Here is a 20,776-nt window from a genome sequence, read left to right as displayed (position 1 = left end):
AAGCCGTCAACTACCGCCGTTCAATCTCCATGCATGAAGGCGGAGATTGGACAGGTTCAGATAGAGAACTGTTCCCTGCTGCTGCGACAGAAGATTCTCCCGAAGGGGCAGTCTGATTGGAGGATTGGTGGCCATGCTCAGCAGCTCTGGATACCATCCTCTCCATGCCCAGTCTGGAGTCACCAAGATTACTTGGGCCCCGTTGTTGTTGATCTTCTTGAGAACTCTGGACAGAAGGGGTATAGGTGGAAAGGAGGCCGGAGTTCCACTCAAGACAAAAAACGTCTCTGAGCGAGTGACGCCTTGGAAACTCCACCGTGCAAAACAGCTGACATTGCATGTTCTCTGCAGAGGCAAACAGATCTAACCAATGCTCTCCCTACTGCTGAAAAAGACCTTGTGCCACCTCCGGATGGAGATGCCATTTGTGATCAGCTATGCAGCAATGGCTGAGTTTGTCTGCTCTGTCGTTCAGACAGCATGCCAGATGTTGAAACACCGGGGTGATGTCCTGATGTGGCAGCCTAGTCCAGAAGCGCAGCGCCTCCTGACAAAGGGTCCAGGACCCTACTCCGCCCTGTTTGAACATGTTCACCACTTTCCCTTTGAGAAAGGGAGGAAATGATTTCAACGCAAGCCAGATGGCTCAGAGGTCCAGAAGACTGATATGGAGCCCAGACTCAGGCAGAGGCCAGAGGCCTCTGATTTCTACCTCTCCCTTGTGACCGCCCCACCCGAGAAGGGACGCGTCCATCACTATGGATAGATCTAATTGGGGAAGGGGTCTGCTGTTGACCCAATGCCGATTCAAATGCCATCACTGCAGATCTTTCGCAGTCCTCGCCGAGATCTGGACCATGTCGGAGAGATTTCCCTGATGCTGTGCCCCCTGGAACTTCAAGTCCCACTGCAGAGCCCACATATGCCCATCTGGCATGTGTCACTAGCAGGATGCAGGAGGCCATGAGGCCCAGCAGCCTCAGACTCGGTCTCGCTGAAGCCCGAGATAGAGGCTGAAAGATCAGAATCATAGCCTGAATATCCTGGACTCGCTTTTCGGGAGGATAGGCCCGAAACTGAACTATGTCCAGAACAGCTCAGATGAAAGGAAGCATCTTAGAGGGAGTCAGGTGTGACTTCAGCACATTTATAGTGATCCCCAGCATGTGCAGGAGGTTTGTCGTAGTCTGAAGGTGGGAGACTACTTTCTGGTGCGAGTCCGCCTTTAACAGCCAGTCGTCAAGGTAGGGTAAGACTGAAACCCCCAACCTGCGCAGATGAGCTGCAACCACCGCCATCATTTTCGTAAACAGTCGAGAGGTGCTGGTAAGGCCGAAGGAGAGCACAATAAATTGAAACTGCTCATGAGGGGCAGTGGAAAGGCAGGGGGACAGAGTCGTTGCACTGGTGTTCTTGAACCTCTCTAGCGCCGAGTCCACCTTGCCTCCAAAGAGACGGGAGCCATCAAAGGGCATGTCCATGGTGGTCTGTTGGACATTCCCTAAGAAACTAGATGTTCGTAGCCAGGCGTTCGCCTCAAGGCCACCGCTGTCGCAACCGACATACCCAGAGTCTCGATTGTGTCCAGCCCACATTGGATAGTGAACTTTGCTGAGTCTCTCCCATTGGTAACAGCTTGGGAGACGATAGCACGGACCTCCTCGGGTATCTGCGGCAAGACTTGTGCGACCGTATCCCACAGAGAGTGAATATAACAGCCCAAAAGGCATGCAGTGTCCATTGACCGCCGCGTTAGACTGGAGGAAGGAAACATCTTCTCAAATGGTTCCAGCCTTTTTGATTCCATATCAGGAGGTGCGTAAGGGACCTCCAGAGGATGAGAATGCCTGTATGACAAGGTTCCCAGGCATGGGGTGTTGGACTAGGAATTTAGGGTCATTCCGGGCAGGCCGATGGTGGCATGAGACTGTCCTGTTCACAGGAGACCCTGTGTTGGGTCTGGACCAGGTACCAAAAAGGACATCTGTGAGGGCTTCATTGAATGGAGGAAGAGGCTCAGAAGTGGAAGTCCCTGGTTGAAGGATCTCCATCAGGAGATTCGCCCTGACCTGAACAGTAGGCAGCTCAAGGTCGAGGAGCTCAGCCGCCCTACTGACAACCATGGATTCAGTAACTCCCTCTGCCACAGCCACAATAGGAGGAGACAGTATGGCAGCGTCTGGAGAAGAATCCAGACCACGAGTCTCGCCCAGCTCCTGTGCCCAGTCCATTTTAGGATCATCCTGGTATTCATGAGGGTCCAGGGACCCTTTTCAAGCCTTCCCCAAATTCAAACCCATATAAATAAGGGTCAGAATCCAACCTGGGGTGAATAGGCCCCATCAAAGAAGGAGGAGACGTAGGCTGATACCGTTTCAACTCTGAGTCATCAGGGATCAGGATTGGGTTGACGTCTATAGTGGGCATCACCGACGTAGGGAGCGCCAACATTCAAACCGACGCCGGGGAAGGTGTTGATGGTACGACCTGGGTCAGTATAGATCTGAGAGCGGATCCGGAGGGGACTTTGGTGGATGGAGCTGGAGCCACCGGTGCAGAACCTTTATGCCCTCCAACCAAAGTCCCTGGGCCAGAAGGCGCTGTAACAGTCCGACTGCCCAAAAATTAGGTGCATGGCCTCATAGAATTCCTTTAACTGGGCAGGGGTTGCCCCGGCTCCCAGAAACTCAGGGAGGCACGGAGGGGACCCAAAAGCAGGCTCGAGGACGGAGGCCTAGAGTGTTGATGCTCCTTCTGCGTCGCATCAGCCGAGCAATCATACGAAGTCGAAGGATGATGACATTTCTTCGACTTCTTCTTACCTTGCCACGAACACTTTGAGAAGGATGAGTGGTGGTCGCTCCGCGAATGGTCTTGAGACCTTCCTCTCGAGCGAGACCGGGACCCATGTGAAGTCGAGCGCCAGGTCACCATAAGCTTGAGGTTCTGCTCCCTCGAGGCCTTCGGGTGCATGGCCCGGCACTCGGAGCATGACTTTGGGTCGTGGTCGCACTCCATGCACCACAAACAGACCCAATGCGGATCTGTCCCCGATATCATGTGGTGACAGTCCTCACAAGGTTTGAAGCTGGTCTTCAGGGACATCCTCGATGTACCAAAAACTTCACCTAAACAACTCGACAAAGGTGTCGAAGTCGGTCAAAAATGGACCTAGGGTAGCTCTCTCTGGATCTGTGCATGGTGCGGAAAGAAAAGAACTGGCATCACTGCGTTGAGGCGGCATCTATGTACTACTCCCAACGTCATCACGGCGCCAACGACGCCCGCGGAGTCGACTGACGCGACCTAACAACGCTCAAGGATATTGCAATAAGAAAACATTTCCAGATGCAGTCTGTCACCTGGGTGAAAATTCTAAGGTAAAGAATCTGAAAACTAGAAGTCTCTATCAGATATGGGTACCATGTTCTTTAAGTCTCAAGAATCAAACTATAGCTCAGTGATAAGGCCTGAATAGGCCAAAACAGGTCTACGGTGCTTGTGATCTAATCTGGACGGGACCTGGTATGGCACTTTGGGCTGGACTGCTACTATCGGAGCAGAACCAAAGTGGCTTTGCGTATGGCCAGTGAGTTTCTAAAGGGGCATAGCAGGCAAACAAATGAGGGTCTGGAATGCTGCCTACCACCATTAGCCTCCTGGATATGACAGCAAGGACACACATTAAGATGCCACCTGTGCACCGATGTCAGTGCTATCAGACGAATTATGCGTTCCAAAAAACGCCAAACATAGCTGACAAAATTAGTTTGAACTGGCAGTGTGCAAAAAGTAACTTAAGACCTTATTAATATCAGAAAGTCTATGCCACAGTACAAGGAGGTGGGAGGGCGGTAACCAATCTGGGGTTAAAGTAGCCACCAAAAAAAGAGCTTCACTGAAGGTATATAACTTATTCCTCAGATGGATGCTTATAATAGGAGATCAGTGTGTACTACACAGAGGTGCCTGACAATGCTTAGGGCCTGATTACAACTCTGGCGGAGGGGGTTAATCCATCCCAAATGTGACGGATATCCCACCCGCCGTATTATGAGTCAATTATATCCTATGGAACTCGTAATACAGTGGGCGGGATATCCGGCACATTTAGGACGGATTAACCCCCTCTACAAAAGTTGTAATCAGGCCCTTAGTTTTAGTAAGATTCTCTCTGCTGGCAATATACGCAAGGTATTCCTCTGTTTCACCTTCGTTTTCTAGCTCTTCTTTAAAGTATTACGTGTAATATTCCTAGCTGTTTTTTACTGACTAACGAACATGTTCCTTGCCTTTGGTAACTCTATATCTGGAGGGTACTCCATATAACTGCAGATGCCTCACCTTAGAATACTCCCAGGTGCCAGATTATATCTGGAAACTTTCTCCAGGACCACTCCTAGCTACAATAGTGACACAGTAAAACCACATATAAGCACCATCCTTGCCCGCTGACTTCAGTTGCTTTCTTTCTGTGCATTGCAGAGAATATCCAGAGCTCCACTCCCAAATTTGTCTGACAACTCCTAAAAAAAAAAACCTAAATCTAGTGTTGTAGGGAATGATGGGCCCTCCTAAAAATACAGGTTTCAACCCATATCTTGACTGTTGAAAACAAATGTCTAACATGGACAAAGGAAATTGGTAGAGTCAGATTAACTTGCATTTATTAACAAATATATCTGTTGTTTTGGCTTTGGCCACAATAAATTGTAAACGTTATGGCTCACTATGGCAAAAGGTGGCCTTCTCACCAGTTCGCTGCTAAAGACCTCTGGAAAGAAATACATTCATGGTCACGCTCTAGAAAATGGCCCTAGCTAAATTCACATGAGCACGGAAAACAAATGGCTGTGAGTCTACGTGTATGCTGAAAGAATAAACAGTGTTATGAAAGGAGCTGCTGCAAATTGGATATTCATTTTGCAGTTTACCTGTGCACAAGTGCTTGTCATTAGGTCAAGCCTACCTGAAAGCACAAGGCATATGGTTGTGAAAGACATATTGTGGGCATCCAAAAAATATACACGGACTAGAAGTATGACAACTGCCTACCACTGGTCATCTTTACTGTCACTCTTGCTTGCTTGCTTTCTATTAGATGAGTTTTCTAGTTTCAGCCTCCCCATCTCTTCGATTTGCTGGCTTCCATCCTTCCTGTTAGAGCTGACAGGCTTAGGGTGGGGTCCCCCTCAACTTTTTTCCTACCTTCTCCATTTTCCTGACCGCGCTTTTGCTGGTATTGTGACTCTGTGTACTTTACCACTTCTAACTAGTGCTAAAAGTTCCTGCTCTCTCCCCTAAACATGGAGACATTGGCTTATCCCTAATTGGCATATTTAATTTAGTTACAAGTCCCTTGTAAAGTGAATTACATGTGCCCAGAGCCTGTAAATTAAATGCTACTTGTGGGCCTGCAGCAGACATAGTGCCACCAACTTAAGTGGCCATTTAACCATGTGTCATGCCTGCCACTGCAGAGCCTGTATGTGTTCAGTTTTCCACTACCAAGCCGACATGGGAAAATAACCCTTTTGCCAGATACCAACCTTTCCTTTTTATACATGTGAGTGTATAAAAGCAGAGACTGTATGTGTGCAGTTTTACACTACCATTGACCTGGCAAAATTAACCTTTTGCCAGACATAAATCTTCCCTTTTTATACATGCAAGGCAACCCAGTTGGCAGAGTGCAATGTATTTAAAAGGCAGGACATGCACTTTAAGTTTTTATGTTCTGGTAATTAAAAACTCCCAAATTTGATTTTCACTATAGCAAGGCCACTCTTTCCCACAAGATAACATTGGGATTACCGTATTATATCTTATAAGTGTAATTCACAATCTGGAAGAGATAACCGTTTTGAGTTTGGTGTCTCTGGAATCACAGGTTAAAATCACAACTCATGGTGAAGATTTTAAATTACAATTTTGAAAATGCCACTTTTAGAAGGTTGCCATTTTCTGACTTTAGCCATTTGGTGCCTGCTGCCCGTCTCTGGACACTTGGCTGGGATGGGTGACAGATGGGCTTTGAGTATTCCCTCTAGACAGCCACACACAATGGAAGCTTACGTGTGACTTGATGAGCCATCCTGGAAGGATGGAAGGGAGGAATTGAGCACAGCCTCACATCTGAATAGGCTGTGTCCTGTCTTAACACGAAGGGCTGCATACCCCCCTGTAGTGCATCTGGAGCCCGGGCAGGAAGGATCAGGACCTCTGTGCACTTCAAAGGCCTGTCTTTGAACTCTCCCCCTCTTCAAAGGCCCAACTTGGTACTGGACCTACGGATATCACCAACTCAGTACACTTCTGGACCTGTGAATACTCTGCCAGGAAGAAGGACTGCTGTACTGCTGAAGTGCAAAAGGACTCTGCTGGACTACTGTTTTGCTAGACTCCTGCCTTGCTGCCTGATGTCCCCCTTGCCTGGGTGAGGACTGCACCTGCATCACTTTAACCCAGAGTGACTCCAAGGGCTAGCAGGCTGGCCTCCTGATCTGAAGTCTCAGAGACATAAAAGACTTCTAACCACTCTGCTCCTGCACCTGGACTCTGCCATTTGTGATTCTGCCCTACCAAGTAGTGCAACCCCAGTCCTGGACGCTTGGAAGTGGGCCTAAGATGCTTGCTCCAGCACAACTAGCACATTCTCTGCTGCGATAGTAGAACCAAATCATTGTTGCTGTTGTGTGGATCACAACTGGCGCATTGCCATTACTGCATGGTCGGATCCAACACAGCAGACTTCCATCACTGCATCATGGGTAAGGTGGATTGCCTTTGGAACCGCCACTACACAACGCTTTGCCCGGGGCCAGCTCCTCACATCCCTTGTCAACGGCAGCCTCAATGACGACGCTACAGCTCCACATCAATGCCTCTGCACTCATCAGAACCAACGCATCGCCCCATCTGCGCAACACAATCTTGACACTGGCCTCTGCATCACAAGACCTGATCGTATCCTTGATGACAATGCAACAGAACCTTGCACTGCAGCCTCACTGTATATCAGAACCGATGAATCACCTCAACTGCGAGAAACATCGTTGTGTCGGACCCACGCAAAGCTCCGCAGCCAGGATTTAAAGTACTTTGGTTCAGATGGCCTAACTGGGTTACTATAGTCGGTGCACACTCCATAGTTGGCTGAACTTTGGACTTTGTCCTGGTCTGGTGCAACCAGATTTCCTTAGTTGACATTTCTTGTTTCTAAGAGCTTTTTTACAGTTTATTATTTAAGAATGAATTCATAACCCAAGTTCTACTTATTGGATATTTGTTTTAGTCTTGTTTTATTTATTTAACTAAGTTCTATTTCTCTAATCTCGTGTGGTGTTTTCATTGTCATCCTGTTTGATGTGTTGCACAAAAACTTTACAAATTGCATCTAAATTGAGTCTGACTGCTCAGTACCAAGCTACCAGAGGGTGAGCACTTGGAGTTTTTCTGACACCCTGACTAGGATTGTGGTTTCTGATTGACCAGGGCTCATACTCCAGTCAACCACCAACCCAATTTCTAACACTTCCTCTAATCGGTTTCAGGGAACAACGTTTTTCTTTTTGTTTAGGGACTCAATGAGAGTGCTTGTTTCTTCCAGCTGTCTCCCTTGTGTGCTTTCCCCCCGCTCTACGCTGTTCTCTCTCTTCCCCAGGTGCTTCTCTCACCCCACCCACACTTGTGTTGCTCTCTCTTGCCCGTGTGATTCTTCCCTCGTGGTCCATGTGCTCTGTTTTGCTCCTGTTCTCTCCCTTGTGTTGCTCCTCCCCCTGCCTGCCATGTTGCTTTGTCCCTGCCTGCTGTTTTGCTTCTCTCTAGTTCCCTATATTGCTTCACCAACTCTCAAATTGCTCCTAGCTCACCAATTTCATTTTATTAAAAGGACTGTTGTGCTACATTTTTTAAAGAGTGCTTGCACCCTACATTTTCTTTTATTTACTGATCCATCTTTGAACGATAAATAAAAAAAAGCCTAGTTCCTTCTGTAGGCGCATGGGTGTTGAACGCATGTGCATGCCTTCACAATGACGTGGTAGCTGCATCATTCATTTTTGTTTTTAGCCATGCTGTACATCATGTCTAAAAAACACTTACAAAGCCAACTGGTCTTATAAAAGCGACTTTGAACAATGTTTGTTTAATTAAGCAAGGATTCGTGTGTTTAGGGGCTGTTAGGTGTGGCTGGAGACGGAGGGCTTCAGGTTTGGATCCAGATTGCAGAGTGATTGGTGGATGCTCCAGTAGTCTTGCCCACGTCTTAATATATGCAATTGTACAATACCATTGTTTCTTGTGCAAAGTGTGTAAATTTCTCTACCATGGACACAAGGCAGTTTGACTGGAGGGCTGCTAACACAACACAAAGAAATGTTCATTTGTGAAAGGTTAGGGGGTTGCAAGTTTGAAATGTACATGTTTTTTCCATAGCAGACTACAGTCAGATCAACCTGAGGCGAGCGGGTTGGATTTTATTAGCGGTTAAAGAGCAAAATGATTTTCGAGTTATTCAAACCTCAAAATGGGTCTGTTTCCACATAGACTGAACTCTTAAATAACGAAATGACGACGGGGGATGTAATCTCATCTACAGTAAATTAGAACAATGTAGGAAATGGGAGGAATGTCCTTAAAACATGAAACTAAAATTGGTCCTCATGTGATTTTTGTTCAAACTAAGGCTGAAAATATGCATTCAGACTTTCCTTTGGAGGCTTCAATCACTGAGGGTGCCACTGCGAGGGCAGTCCAAAGCCCATCTGGTGGGGGCCAAAAAGGCTCCCTGGATGGGAAGTTGCATTAGAGAGCCCTGGCAATGTAAGTATCTTTTTTGCAATTACAGTTAAGATAATGATACTGTCCAGCCCCTGGCAGTGCTCCTGAAAATAAATGTGCTGGGCACTGGCTAGCTTTGTGTTTTTGCCTACGAAGCAACCCTTATTTGACGTAACAGACATACAAAGTACATTTTCACTTATTCTGTTTTTTGAAGTAAAGTTGTGAGCACTACTAGCACAAACTGAGGACCTGCCCTTAACAGACTACCAGTGCAAGTTGCTTCTGAGAAGGGCACGCTCAGCTTGCTGCGCTACTGAAACACCCAACGCATATCACAAGAACACATTCTTTAAACCTTAATTGGACTAATGTTCTTTGCTTGCTGATTCTCGTTAAACTGTTTCTGTTACCAAAATGGGATTCTACATTTACTTTGATTTTGTTTCTTAGTCTGGTCTGATACTTACCGAGAACACCGGAATATTATTTTGTTTCTTATCAGTCAATAATATTGCCATATCTGACCTCAGTAAATGGAAAGCCCACTGTCTGGTAGGATTTCCATGGCCAATGACAGAACAGTTCATAATAGAAGGTTTCTTCAACAGTATACACATCAAGTCCCCTAATTAACAGCGATCAGCCTTAGGAGAGAAAATAAAACCACAAGGAAGATACACAAGGGCCAATGAGCTATAGTACTGACATTTGTACCATTAATTTCAATAGTCTCAACATAAAAAAAAAAATCCTCTTACCTTCCTCTGCTTTGATTGCTGCCTTACATTTCCCCTGGGTCAGGCGACAAATGATGTCCATGATCTGAGTTTCCCTCATCAGTTTGTCCAGGGCGTACATCTCACGGCAGCGCAGTGGGCCAAAGGTGCCCAAGTACTAAAACAAGGCAGTTATTGTCAGCTCACAAGGTAGTAGGATATACCATCATGCTTCACAGCAATTCACCCACTTTCTATATGCCAGCTAGATAAATTTACAGAGAACTTACTTGAACCTCATGCCTCTTTACACCTACCATGAGTAGCCTGTTGCAATTATTTAGATGAACGACCAAAGCACCATCAAGAAATTCATTCCCTGTGGTCAGAGGGTTCATGCTTCCTTCTGAGTTGCTTTCAAAGCCAACATCATCCACTATTGCCTTGTTGGTGCCTGCTGCAAATATTTCGCCAGCATTAGGTTTGAGATTTCTCACTTTTCTGTAATTCAAGAAACAGACATAAACCCACGTTTTACAAATCAAAGAAATATTCTCTGTTGTGTTGCTACTAAAGCTCTGATTTTGGTTTATAAACTGTAGGGAATAGTTATATCAAATGTCCATTAGCAGTCAAAGATGTCCTCAGAAGTTTGAGAAGGTTGTGGGGGCCTAGCTGAGTCCTAGCCACCATTTGTTGAGATGCGTAGCGTAAAGAGAAGAGTTACAGTCAGTTATATTTAATAACCTTTTAATGTTGATTATGTGGCACCTGGAAAAGGAGGACGCACTTTTGTTTCTCTTTTTCTTTAGTTATTTTTGTGTTTGTTTGGCAAAACTCATTAAAGTACAAGTTACTTACCTTCCGTAATGATATATCTGGTAGAGACATATTCTAGTTGCAAGTTCCTTATCTTAGAATTTTCCCCCAAGCGTCAGACTGGACCCGGAGATTTTTTCTTCGAGCAATACACTTGCGAGTTGGTAGGTGGCGTCAATCGACTCCGCGGGCATCATTGTTGCCGTGATGGCATCAGGAGTAGTACACAGACGCCGCCTCAGTGCAGTGATGTCAGTTCCTTTTAACGACTTTCCACACCAAAGCCCAGAACCGCTAAGAACACAGATATTGGTGCGCCAGAGCTAAGGACCTGAAGGGGAAATCCCTATCCCTAGAAATTAGTTTGCAAGTGGGGAGGATGGGTGGGTCAGTAAGGAATCTACAACTAGAATATGTCTCTACCATGTATATCGTTACAGAAGGTAAGTAACTTGTACATCTGTTAGAGACTTCTAGTTGCACATTCCTTACCTTAGAATAGATATCCAAGCAATGCCATCCACGGAGGTGGGCTGAGAACCAAGATCATACTAGAAAGTCCTGCAGGACCGAACGACGAAAGTAGCCATCCCGACGGACCTGACTGTCCAGGCAGTATTGTTTAGCAAACATGTGCAGGGATGCCCACTTAGCTGCCTGGCAGATATCCAGGACAGTAACTCCACGTGCTAATGCAGTGGAAGCAGCTGTCACTCTGGTGGAATGAGCGCGCAAGCCCTCAGGGGGTTGCTTCTTGGCCAAATCGTAGCACATTTTGATGCAAACAAGTACCCATCAAGAGATGGTACGTTTTTGCACCGCATTCCATTCCTTCAAACCCACATACCAAACAAAGAGTTGATTGTCCACCCAGAAATCTTAAGTGCAATTTAGATAGAATGCCAATGCTCTTTTTGGGTCCATACGGTGGAGTCTCTCCTTCTCATGAGAAGGATATAGGGGTGCGTAAAAAGTAGGTAAGGTGATGGAGTGGCCTACATGAAAAGGCGTAACAACCCTGGCAAGGAAGGAAGCCTTAGTGCGCAAAACCACTTTGTCAGGGTGTGCAGACAAGAATGGAGGCTTGGAAGAAAGGGCCTGAAGCTCACTCACTCTGCGAGCAGAAGTGATGGCAACAAGAAAGACAGTCTTGAAAGTGAGGAGCCATAAACGGCAATTTTGCATTGGCTCAAAGGGAGTACACGTTAATTAAGTAAGGACACGACTGAGGTCCCAATGAGGCATGATAAATGGAGTGGGCAAAATAAATGGGTGAGACCTTTAAGGAATCTAATGAGAATAGGAGATTTAAAGAGTGAGGGCTGATCAGGTAGCTTATGAAAGGCCGAAATGGCAGATAAATACCTTTTAAGGGTGCCCAAAGAAGAGCCCTGCTGGGCCAAAGAAAGAATGAACAAAAGAACCTCAGATAGAGGGGCAGAGAGGGGATCAACAGATTTGTTGGTACACCATGCCATGAATTTATGCCAACAACAGGCGTATATCGTTTTGGTGGAAGTATGCCTCGCTACCAAGATAATATCGCAGACTTCGGGTGAAAGATCAAAAGTCGTCAACTGCGGCCGCTCAATCTCCATGCATGAAGGTGGAGATTGGACAGGTTCAGGTGGAGAACCGTCCCCTGTTGTTGCGACGGAAGATCCGCCCGAAGAGGCAGTCTGAGTGGAGGGTCGGTGGCCATGCTCAATAGCTTTGAATGTCAAACTCTCCGTGCCCAGTCCGGAGCCACCATGATGACTTGGGCCTGGTCATTCCTGATCTTCTTGAGAACTCTGGGCAGAAGTGGTATAGGTGGAAAGGAGGCTGGAGTTCCACTCAAGACAAAAAGCGTCTCTGAGCGAGTGCCGCCCTGGAAACTCCAATGTACAAAACACCTGACATTGCGCATTCTCTGCAGAAGCAAACAGATCGAACCAAGGCTCTCCTCGCTGCTGAAAGAGACCTTGCGCCACCTCCGGATGGAGATGCTATTCGTTATCGGCTGTGCATCGATGGCTGAGTTCATCCGCTCTGGCGTTGAGAGAATCTGCCAGATGTTGAACTACCAGGGTAATGCCCGATGTTCCAGCCATGTCCAGAGGTGTAGTGTCTCCTGACAAAGGGTCCAGGATCCTATTCCGCCCTGTTTGTTGCAGTACCACATGGCGGTAGTACTGTTCATTAACACCTACACTACTTTCCCTTTGAGAGAGGGAAGAAATGCTTTCAACGCAAGCATGATTGCCTGGAGCTCCAGAAGACTGATATGGAGCCCAGACTCCGCCGGAGACCAGAGCCCTCTGATCTCTGCCTCTCTCATGTGGCTGCACCAACCCAGAGGTGACACATCTGTCACTATGGATAGTCTGGCTGGGAAAGGGAGAGGGATCTGCAGTGGAGCCAATGTGGATTTGACGGCCATCGCTGCAGGTCTTTTGCCGTCCCCTCTGAGATCTGGACCATATCGGAGAGATTCCCCTGATGCTGCACCCACTGGAACTTCAAGTCCCACTACAGAGCCCGCATATGCCATCTGGCATGTGTCGCTAGCAGGATGCAGGAGGCAATGAGGCCCAGCAGCCTCAGAGTCAGTCGCACCAAAACTCAAGACAGAGGCTGAAAGATCAGAATCATAGCCATAATATGTTGGACTTGCTTTTCGGGAGGATAAGCTCGAAACTGCACTGTGTCCAGAACAGGTCCGATGAAAGAGAGCGACTGACAGGGAGTTAGGCGTGACTTCGGCACGTTGACAGTGAACCCCAGCGTGTGCAGGGTGCTCACTGTAGTCTGAAGGTGGAAGACGACTTTCTGGGGCGAGTCCACCTTCAACAGCCAGTTGTTGAGGAAGGGAAAGACTGAGACCCCTAACCTGCGCGGATGAGCTGCAACCACCGCCATAATTTTTGTGAACACCCGAGTGGCTCTGGTAAGGCCGAAGGGGAGCACGACAAACTGATAGTGCTTGTGATCTACCACAAATCGTAGGTAACGTCTGTGGGCCGGCAGGATGGAAGTGTAGAAATAAGTGTCCTGCAAGTTCAACACTACCATCCAGTCTCCTGGGTCCAAGGCAGACAGGACCTGAACCAGGATGAGTATCTTGAATTTCTCCTTCTTGAGGAAGTAGTTGAGGTCCTGAGGGTCTAGGATAGGATGTAAGCCCTTGTCAGCACCAGAAAGTAGCGGGAATAATAACCACAACCTACTTTTGTCAAAGGAACTTCTCTATGGCTCCCTTGGCCAAGAGAGCTGCGACTTCCTGACAGAGAAGTGACAGATAATCCTCCGGGAGTTGGCTGATTGATGGAGGAATGGCTAGTGGGACAGTTTTGAAAGGGGGGGGGGGACAGCCCTTTTGAACTATCTGCAAAATCCATCTGTCCTTAGTGATGGATTCCCAGTGGGGCAGGTGATGGCGAATCCTGCCGCCAACTGGATAGGAGTGAGGGGATGGACTAGGAGGGTTTGGAGGCTGCTGCAGGGGCAGGGGTGGACTAGGCAGACCTCTGGTTCTCCATCCCACATCCACGTGGGATTCTGTGGCCATGAAAGGGGTGAAAGGCGGACTGTTGGGGGCGAGGGGCAGCAGAAAGGCCAAGGGACCGAGCCGTAGCCCGGAAGTCCTTGAATCTCTCCAGAGGCGAGAATCACAATCTAAAGTTGTGTTTGGAGTGCTCTTTGGGCAAATGAGTGAACAGGCACTGTGTTGAGAAAGGACAAATTGTGCATTGCAGGCTATGACCCATTGACTGGCAGTCCAGCTGCGGCCCATTCCTCCATGGCAGAAAATATGGGAAATGCAGGAGGGATGCCGACCGACAACCCTTTTCCCAGAGTTGAGGACCGGTGGAGTGATGCAGTCCTGGTTGTTCCTCTCAGGTCCTGGAGAGGGCAGAACCCTATTAGTGAAGACCAAAAACATGTAAGTGGACCTCTCTGATCTTGGAGGCCCCTCAGCAGTGCTTAATCTTAGCCAGTGGGGGGCCACTGGCAATCAGTTTTGGAGACATGACCTTATTTTTCCTTATCAGACATTTCCCGAAATCAAGAGAGAGGGAAAACTCACAAATTTTGAGAAGGAAGAAGGGAAAGACGAAAACCCATTAATAAGGAAGGAAGAAGGAAACTGCAAGGGTGAGATAAAGGGCCAGGGAGTGTCTGGTAGTGGATTAAAGAAGCCTGAGGTGGATTCAGGAGTATGCAAGCCTGCTATTTGGTGTGCCTCTGTTTAACAGTGCTGGTTGCAGGTTCTGAGCAGCGCTCTGGGCACAGCCACTCATTAATTTACAAATTAAGTATTAACCCTTGGTTGTGTTTGAACCATTTGGTCTTTAGAGGCAACCATCACAATTACAACACAGGAACTGGAATATCGCAGCCAGTAGGCCACTTTTCTTCACCACGAATCCCCGCATTCTAGCGCAGCGTTGTTGGCAGTGCATGCAGGTCCGAAAGTCAGTCACAGCAAGAAACAGGAGAAGAGGCTCAGCATCATTAACAATCTGTTACCACAAAGCAGGGTTAAGAAGAAGGAAAAGAAGCAGTGGCAAGAAGCTTGATGAAGCAATTTTTTATAGATATCAAGTGGAGATTGGCCTCTTTCAAGACACGTCCTGTGACTTTTTGGGCGTCCCAAGCATGTTTTTATTTTATAGACAGTCAAATACTGTCTCTGTCATGTGTTTTTTTTACATGAAGTAGTTTGGAAGCCTCCTGTGCTTTGTGAATTCATAGTTGTTACTAGATCTTTATAACGGTGCCACTAGAGTGGAGTACTACTGGCCATCTAATGTAAAGTTCACTTTCTATGCAGTGACCCAGAATGTCGCATTAACATCCCAAGTGCCTGTTGTGCTTGGTTGTGTACAAGGCTGGCATGGTACATGCATTATGTGTACAAGTGAACTAGTGTAATGGAGGCCCGTGGAACCATTTTGGGTGCTCCTGGCATGACCATTTCCACAAGATGGGAGTAAGATTGTTTTCCCAGACAGTGAAAGTGCATTCCGAATATTTCTGAAGCAGGAGGGAGGCCTTTTGCTGATTGGATATCCTCATTCGTATTTATGCAACATTGCCATTTGGTAGTTGATGAGGGTGAAGGGTGGGACTTCAGTCTTAATTGTTCAACATGAATAAGACTCCTTAGGTAAGCCCTTTATCTTTCCCCTGATCAATCTTCAGTGTGGCTGATGTCAGCCAGGTGCAGAAAGCTCATACCTGTTTGTGCTTCTGTTGCTGGTGCTTTAAACTATAACTCACTCATCACAAAGGCTATGCCTGGAGAGCAGCCTGTAGAGGACATTTGAAACGAAAACCACACTCAACTGGTTCTGAAAGTACAAACAGTGGATCCACAGTGCCTGTCTGATTTCACTATATAAAAATCCGAACCACTTATTGTTACATTTTCAAGTCCTCTGCAGACTACTTAGAGCACTGTTCTGCAATTAGAGTTGGTGCATACTTGACAGCCAGTATACCAGAGGGACATTACATGAGGCAACAGTTCACTGCAAGAGCTGTTCACCTGTGCCGAAGCACCTAGAAGCCTATCTGACTACTGAGAAAGGTATGAAGCTTGCCAACCCTGCAGGGGTGACTCTCCAAGAGGAGCAAGGTGCAGCATGAGCTGGTGTGCTGGGTCTGCAGGAGCTGAGGGCTACAGAGAGTGATCTGTGCACCTGTTGTCAGCGGTCTTTAGACTCTTTCCTGCTATTCCCTGCAGGAATGGTGAAGATGCAGCAAGACCTTAGCCAGTGTACCTGAAGTAACCAACTGCAGCATGACTGCAGCCGCTGTGCTTAAGTTGTTATGAGGCGGTAGGAAGTGACTCTCTGCACCTGAGATACCCAACTGCGGCATGACCTGAGCCACTTCGCCAAAGTTGTAACGATATGGTGTGACTTGAAATACTGCACCTAAAGTAACCAACTGCAGTATGACCTGACCAACTATAACTGAAGTTACTGACCCAACCCTGTGGCGTGACCAAATATGGTCACCTACCTCGTGATGATTCTCACCTCAAGCCTAGCTGACTGTGGGAGAGCTTCTACGGTAACCAGGGGGCCCTGATTACAATTCCCACCCTCACCTGCAGCAGTGATGGGTTGTCAACGTGTTCGCGGAGCCAGGAGGCACATACATTCAATCTTCAGAGCCCACTGTGCAGGATGCATCCGGGCTTGTGACTGGGCAGAGACCGGGCACATCTGTGCCATCCCCAGCTGGACAAGGCTGGCCTGGGCCACCCCCTTTGGCTCTTCCTTTTGGGAAACTTTCTGAGGTACTGTCAATTTGGTGTTCTATTATTTTTGGGGGGTTGGGCGATCTTTTGATGCATTATAATGGTCAAAATGAAGGCTCCCCTTTCCACAAAAGTGGGTAATACTAACCTTGATAGTTTCATAAAGAAAGAAATGGGTGCCTTTAATAAGGAAATAGAGAGTGCAGAACGACAAATGTCCGCCACTGCTGCCCTGGCCTCTATTGCTCAATTGCCTATTTAGCCTAAACCCCACCCCCTAAAGTGCCTAATGTGTCTAGTAGTAATCTACAGCAAGCTCCTATTGAACCCTTGCCTCGTCCTGATGAGATGCTCATGTCCAGGGGATGACTGATGGCCAATCTTTAGTTTCACCTCAGGAGAGAGCCTCTGATGATGCCCCTCCCCCCCCAACTAAAAGGAAAAGACATCTGCGGGTAAGATGAAGGCCTTTGTCCACCATGGCTCCATTGGACCCTGCTGTTGTTAACACCCATGTTTATAGTAATTTCCCTTCTTCTGAATTGATGACTATTTTACAGGATAACTTACTCAGTAAGATTAGGGGGTTAATGTTTGAACTGCTCACTCTAATCACAAAGAGACAGTCGGACATTGAGAAACTTTTGCTCAGTATCAGGCCATCAAGCCATCGTTCTATGGAGGATCATCCACTCTAGTTATTACCTGTGCCGGGCAAGGGCAGTTGGATCCCTCTATTCCTGGTGTTGGTTTTGAGTTTATTGTATATAGATAAAGCAGCCTCTTTTGGAGCTACTACCATACCTTCAGACATTTCACACAATTCTAAAGTAACCTTAGAAGCTGGTCCTTTGATATTAATACCCATAATGCCTAGGGCTAGTATCCAGCCGGCCCGCAACTTCAGCTGGTCAACAAGTCGATTTTACCCTCATCATATGTTTCTGGGAGTAATGATATAGAGGCGATTATGTGACAATCAACTTGCCCCCGGGCTGTTGTCCTTACGTGACTATTTTGTTAAATGTTCCATCTTTGACACCTGGTACTAGTGAATCCCTGGATGCGCTGAAAACCAAAGTTGTTCACTGGCTCAGTGTGAATTTTGTTTTCCCCACTAATAGAGCAAACCAAATCCTGATGGTCAGAAGAGTAGATTGGATTGGCCCGCTAAGGAAAAATTTCACTGGGGACTGCATTATTATCAACTTTAAGCATCCTAGTTCTGCAGGAGAAACTTTATCAAGGTCAATGGCGATTGTTCCATCTACAAAGGGCATAGCACTACTTCCTTTGGGCTTCTTTTATCACCACTTAGTAATAATAGTTTGCCATGCAATTGCAAGATTATTAACCGACATCAGCCAGTGTGTGACTCTTTGTTTATTTCGCCTTTAGCCATAACTAATAGGCTCCAGGTTCTGGACTCCTTTCAAGATAACGGCAGACTTGTGCATAGTAGTGGTTCTTCCTCTAATTGCTGTGATATGATAAATGGGGTGTCTCTAAGAAATTGTGCCATAGTTTTGCTGAACCCTAATTTACTACCTACCTCTGCTACTAGGGGCTGTGTGACTAGGGGTAGTGGGTTTTCTGATAACACTAGGGAAGCTGTCGGCAGCCTCAACCTATTGCCATGCGTGGAATCCCCTGCGAGTATTCAAAACAAGGAAGTTAAAGGTGCAGTGAAATTTGCTACATGAAATGTTTATGACTAGAGAACAAGTTGGGAACACCTTACTAGCTCTGTGTTATCAGGGATATTGAGTTTATTTGTATACCGAAAATGTGGTATGTGAATCCAACACACATGGAGGGCTATTCCTCTCACTTTTTGGGAGCTGTACAATCCCAAGTGGGGAGGGCAAAAGATGGGCTTCAGGTTTTAATATCTAGCAAGTTTTGCATTATTGTTAAAAAGCATGCTACCATTGGTCCCCATATTATGTTTTTTGGCTAGTATCAAAGGGAGGCACGGATGTGGTGTTGGTCAACTTTTGTAATCATTTATTTGACACCTCGTGTAGTAAAGTAGTCCAAGGCCTGGATTCGAGCCTGGAAACCTTCCTATGACCTATTTGTTCAAACTTTGTGTTGATATTGGCTGGAGATTTTAACATACTGCAGTAAAATATGTGGTTACTCCAATCTGGATGAGGGCGGTATCACGCATTTCTGTCCTGACGATCATGGGAATGCTCGAATATGATCATGCACAAATATGATCTTGCTATGTTGGATTGTAAATGGGGCCTAAATGGGAGCAGGTGCCAGTTTTTACTGGTCGAAATGCCAGTTCTATTACCGATCATATCTTGATTTCGTCTTTCAATCATCATTTGGTTGACACTCCTAGTGTTATTCCAACTGTTTTAAGTGGCCATAATCCTATTAGGTTACTCCTTTTCTTTTGGTTTAATCGTTGTAAGGTATCGGCCACAATTGTAAATACTGCTCCAGTTAGGCCTAATGGGGTAAGGATTAAATGGTCAGGTGTTAAACCTAACACTATTTTATGGTAAACGATAACCCAAAAATTGGTAGAGGTTAATCTCTGTCTGTTGTAGTGGACCATGAAACAATGTTGTCTAGTTTTAATCAGATTATATGTTGTATGAATTCCCTGTAGACGAGGGCTGCGAAAACCACCAAAGTGAGCATTCACGGGTGGTTTGACCACTCATGTACTGTCCTCCCAGCTTTTGAAAATGGCCTTACATATTTCTCCCAGGGACCCAGTGGCTATTAGAACACTGCGTACATCTTATAGGCAGGTTTTAGAAGCCAGGAAAGAGTTTCTACAGGATGAGACCTAGGATAAACTAAAACAGGCTTCTGAAATGAAGGATACCAAGTTATTCTGGAATACAGTCAATGCTCCCTCTTTAAAAAGTGATGTACTCACAGTGTTTGCTACTTATGTCCCCTGTGAAGCATAGGTGGCCCATTTTTCAGATATATGTAACCCTTCTGGTGGCCTGGACGAGCTGGTCTTGCCCTTGGCCACGGGTGCCATGTGCCAAGGACAAGACCAGCTCCTCCTGCTCCCGACTCACAGGGGGAGCGCTACTGCTCCCCCATGGGCCTCCCAACCCCCTTCCATGGGCAGGGATGGAAGGGGAATCACTTCTCTTTCCACCCCTGACCCCTCCCACCTAAATGACGTCTGATGATTTCAGCACGCAATCATGCGCTGCCCTCATCAGAGGCCGCCCCCGTCGCGCAGGAAGGTCAGCTTCAATCGCGATCGGAAAAGAAATGCAATGCATGTCTGAGCATTTCTGCAGCCCGATCGTGAAGTGATTGGGCTGCAGAAATGCCTACTAGACACAAGGGAGATTTTTTTTAAATGTAAACAATAAAGGGGGACTGGCCCCTTGAGCAAGGGTCGCTCCCCTTCGGGGCATTTAAAAAAAAAAACCTTTTCTGCCCCCCCCTGGGGGCAGATCGGCCTATTGTAATTATTCCGATCTGCCCCCAGGTGGAGGGGCAGAAACCTCTAGACACCAGGGATCATTTTGTTTTTTTATTGTTTAAACGCTGGGAGCAACCCCTTATGGAAGGGTTGTTCCCCTGGGGGGGAAATTGTTTTTAGGCCATTTCTGCCCCTCTTGGGAGCAGATCGGCCTATTTTCTTTAGGCTAATCTCCCCCCCAGTGGGACAGAAACCACTAGCCACCAGGGACTTTTTTTTTTTTTTTTTTTTACAGATGGGGAGCGACCTCTTAGGCAAGGGTCGCTCCTCTGGAGGGCAATTTTATTTTAGGCCATTTCTGCCCCCAAGGGGGGCAGAAACCACTAGACACCAGGGATTTTTTTTTAATGTCAGTTACACCCAAGGGTCGCTCCCGTGGGGGGCAAATTCATTTTAGGCCATTTCTGCCCCGCTTGGGGACAGATCGGCCTATTTTTTCACGCTAATCTGCCCCCAAGTGGGGCAGAAACCACTAGGCAACAGGGTCTTTTTATTTTTTTTTACAGATGGGGAACGACCTCTAAGGCAAAGGTCGATCCCTGGAGGGAAATTTTATTTTAGGCCATTTCTGCCCACCTTGGGGGCAGATTGCCCTATTTTCCTAGGAATGCTGGGTAGAAGGAAGTTTGTGCCCCCTCAGATTCCAGAACTTTGCAGTACCGAAATGTGAGGGAAAAGTACTTTTTTGCCAAATTTTGAGGTTTGCTAAGGATTCTGGGTAACAGAACC

At 46.9% G+C, this 20,776-nt stretch overlaps 1 protein-coding gene across 3 annotated transcripts in view; it reads right to left on the bottom strand.

Moving 5' to 3' along the window:
• The window catches only part of RIPOR1 (RHO family interacting cell polarization regulator 1), a 1,174,702-nt gene that overhangs the window by 312,825 nt on the left and 841,101 nt on the right, over positions 1-20,776 (bottom strand). For all 3 annotated transcript variants that reach the window (XM_069217674.1, XM_069217675.1, XM_069217673.1), the window contains exons 15-16: positions 9,818-10,001; positions 9,543-9,678 (exon numbers count right to left, since the gene is read on the bottom strand). In XM_069217674.1, coding sequence (XP_069073775.1) covers positions 9,543-9,678; positions 9,818-10,001 — 320 coding nt within the window. The remainder of the gene's footprint in view (positions 1-9,542; positions 9,679-9,817; positions 10,002-20,776) is intronic.

The sequence above is a fragment of the Pleurodeles waltl genome, chromosome 12, assembly GCF_031143425.1.
Source record: "Pleurodeles waltl isolate 20211129_DDA chromosome 12, aPleWal1.hap1.20221129, whole genome shotgun sequence".
Lineage (NCBI taxonomy): Eukaryota > Metazoa > Chordata > Amphibia > Caudata > Salamandridae > Pleurodeles > Pleurodeles waltl.
This window is presented reverse-complemented; position numbering and strand designations above follow the sequence as displayed.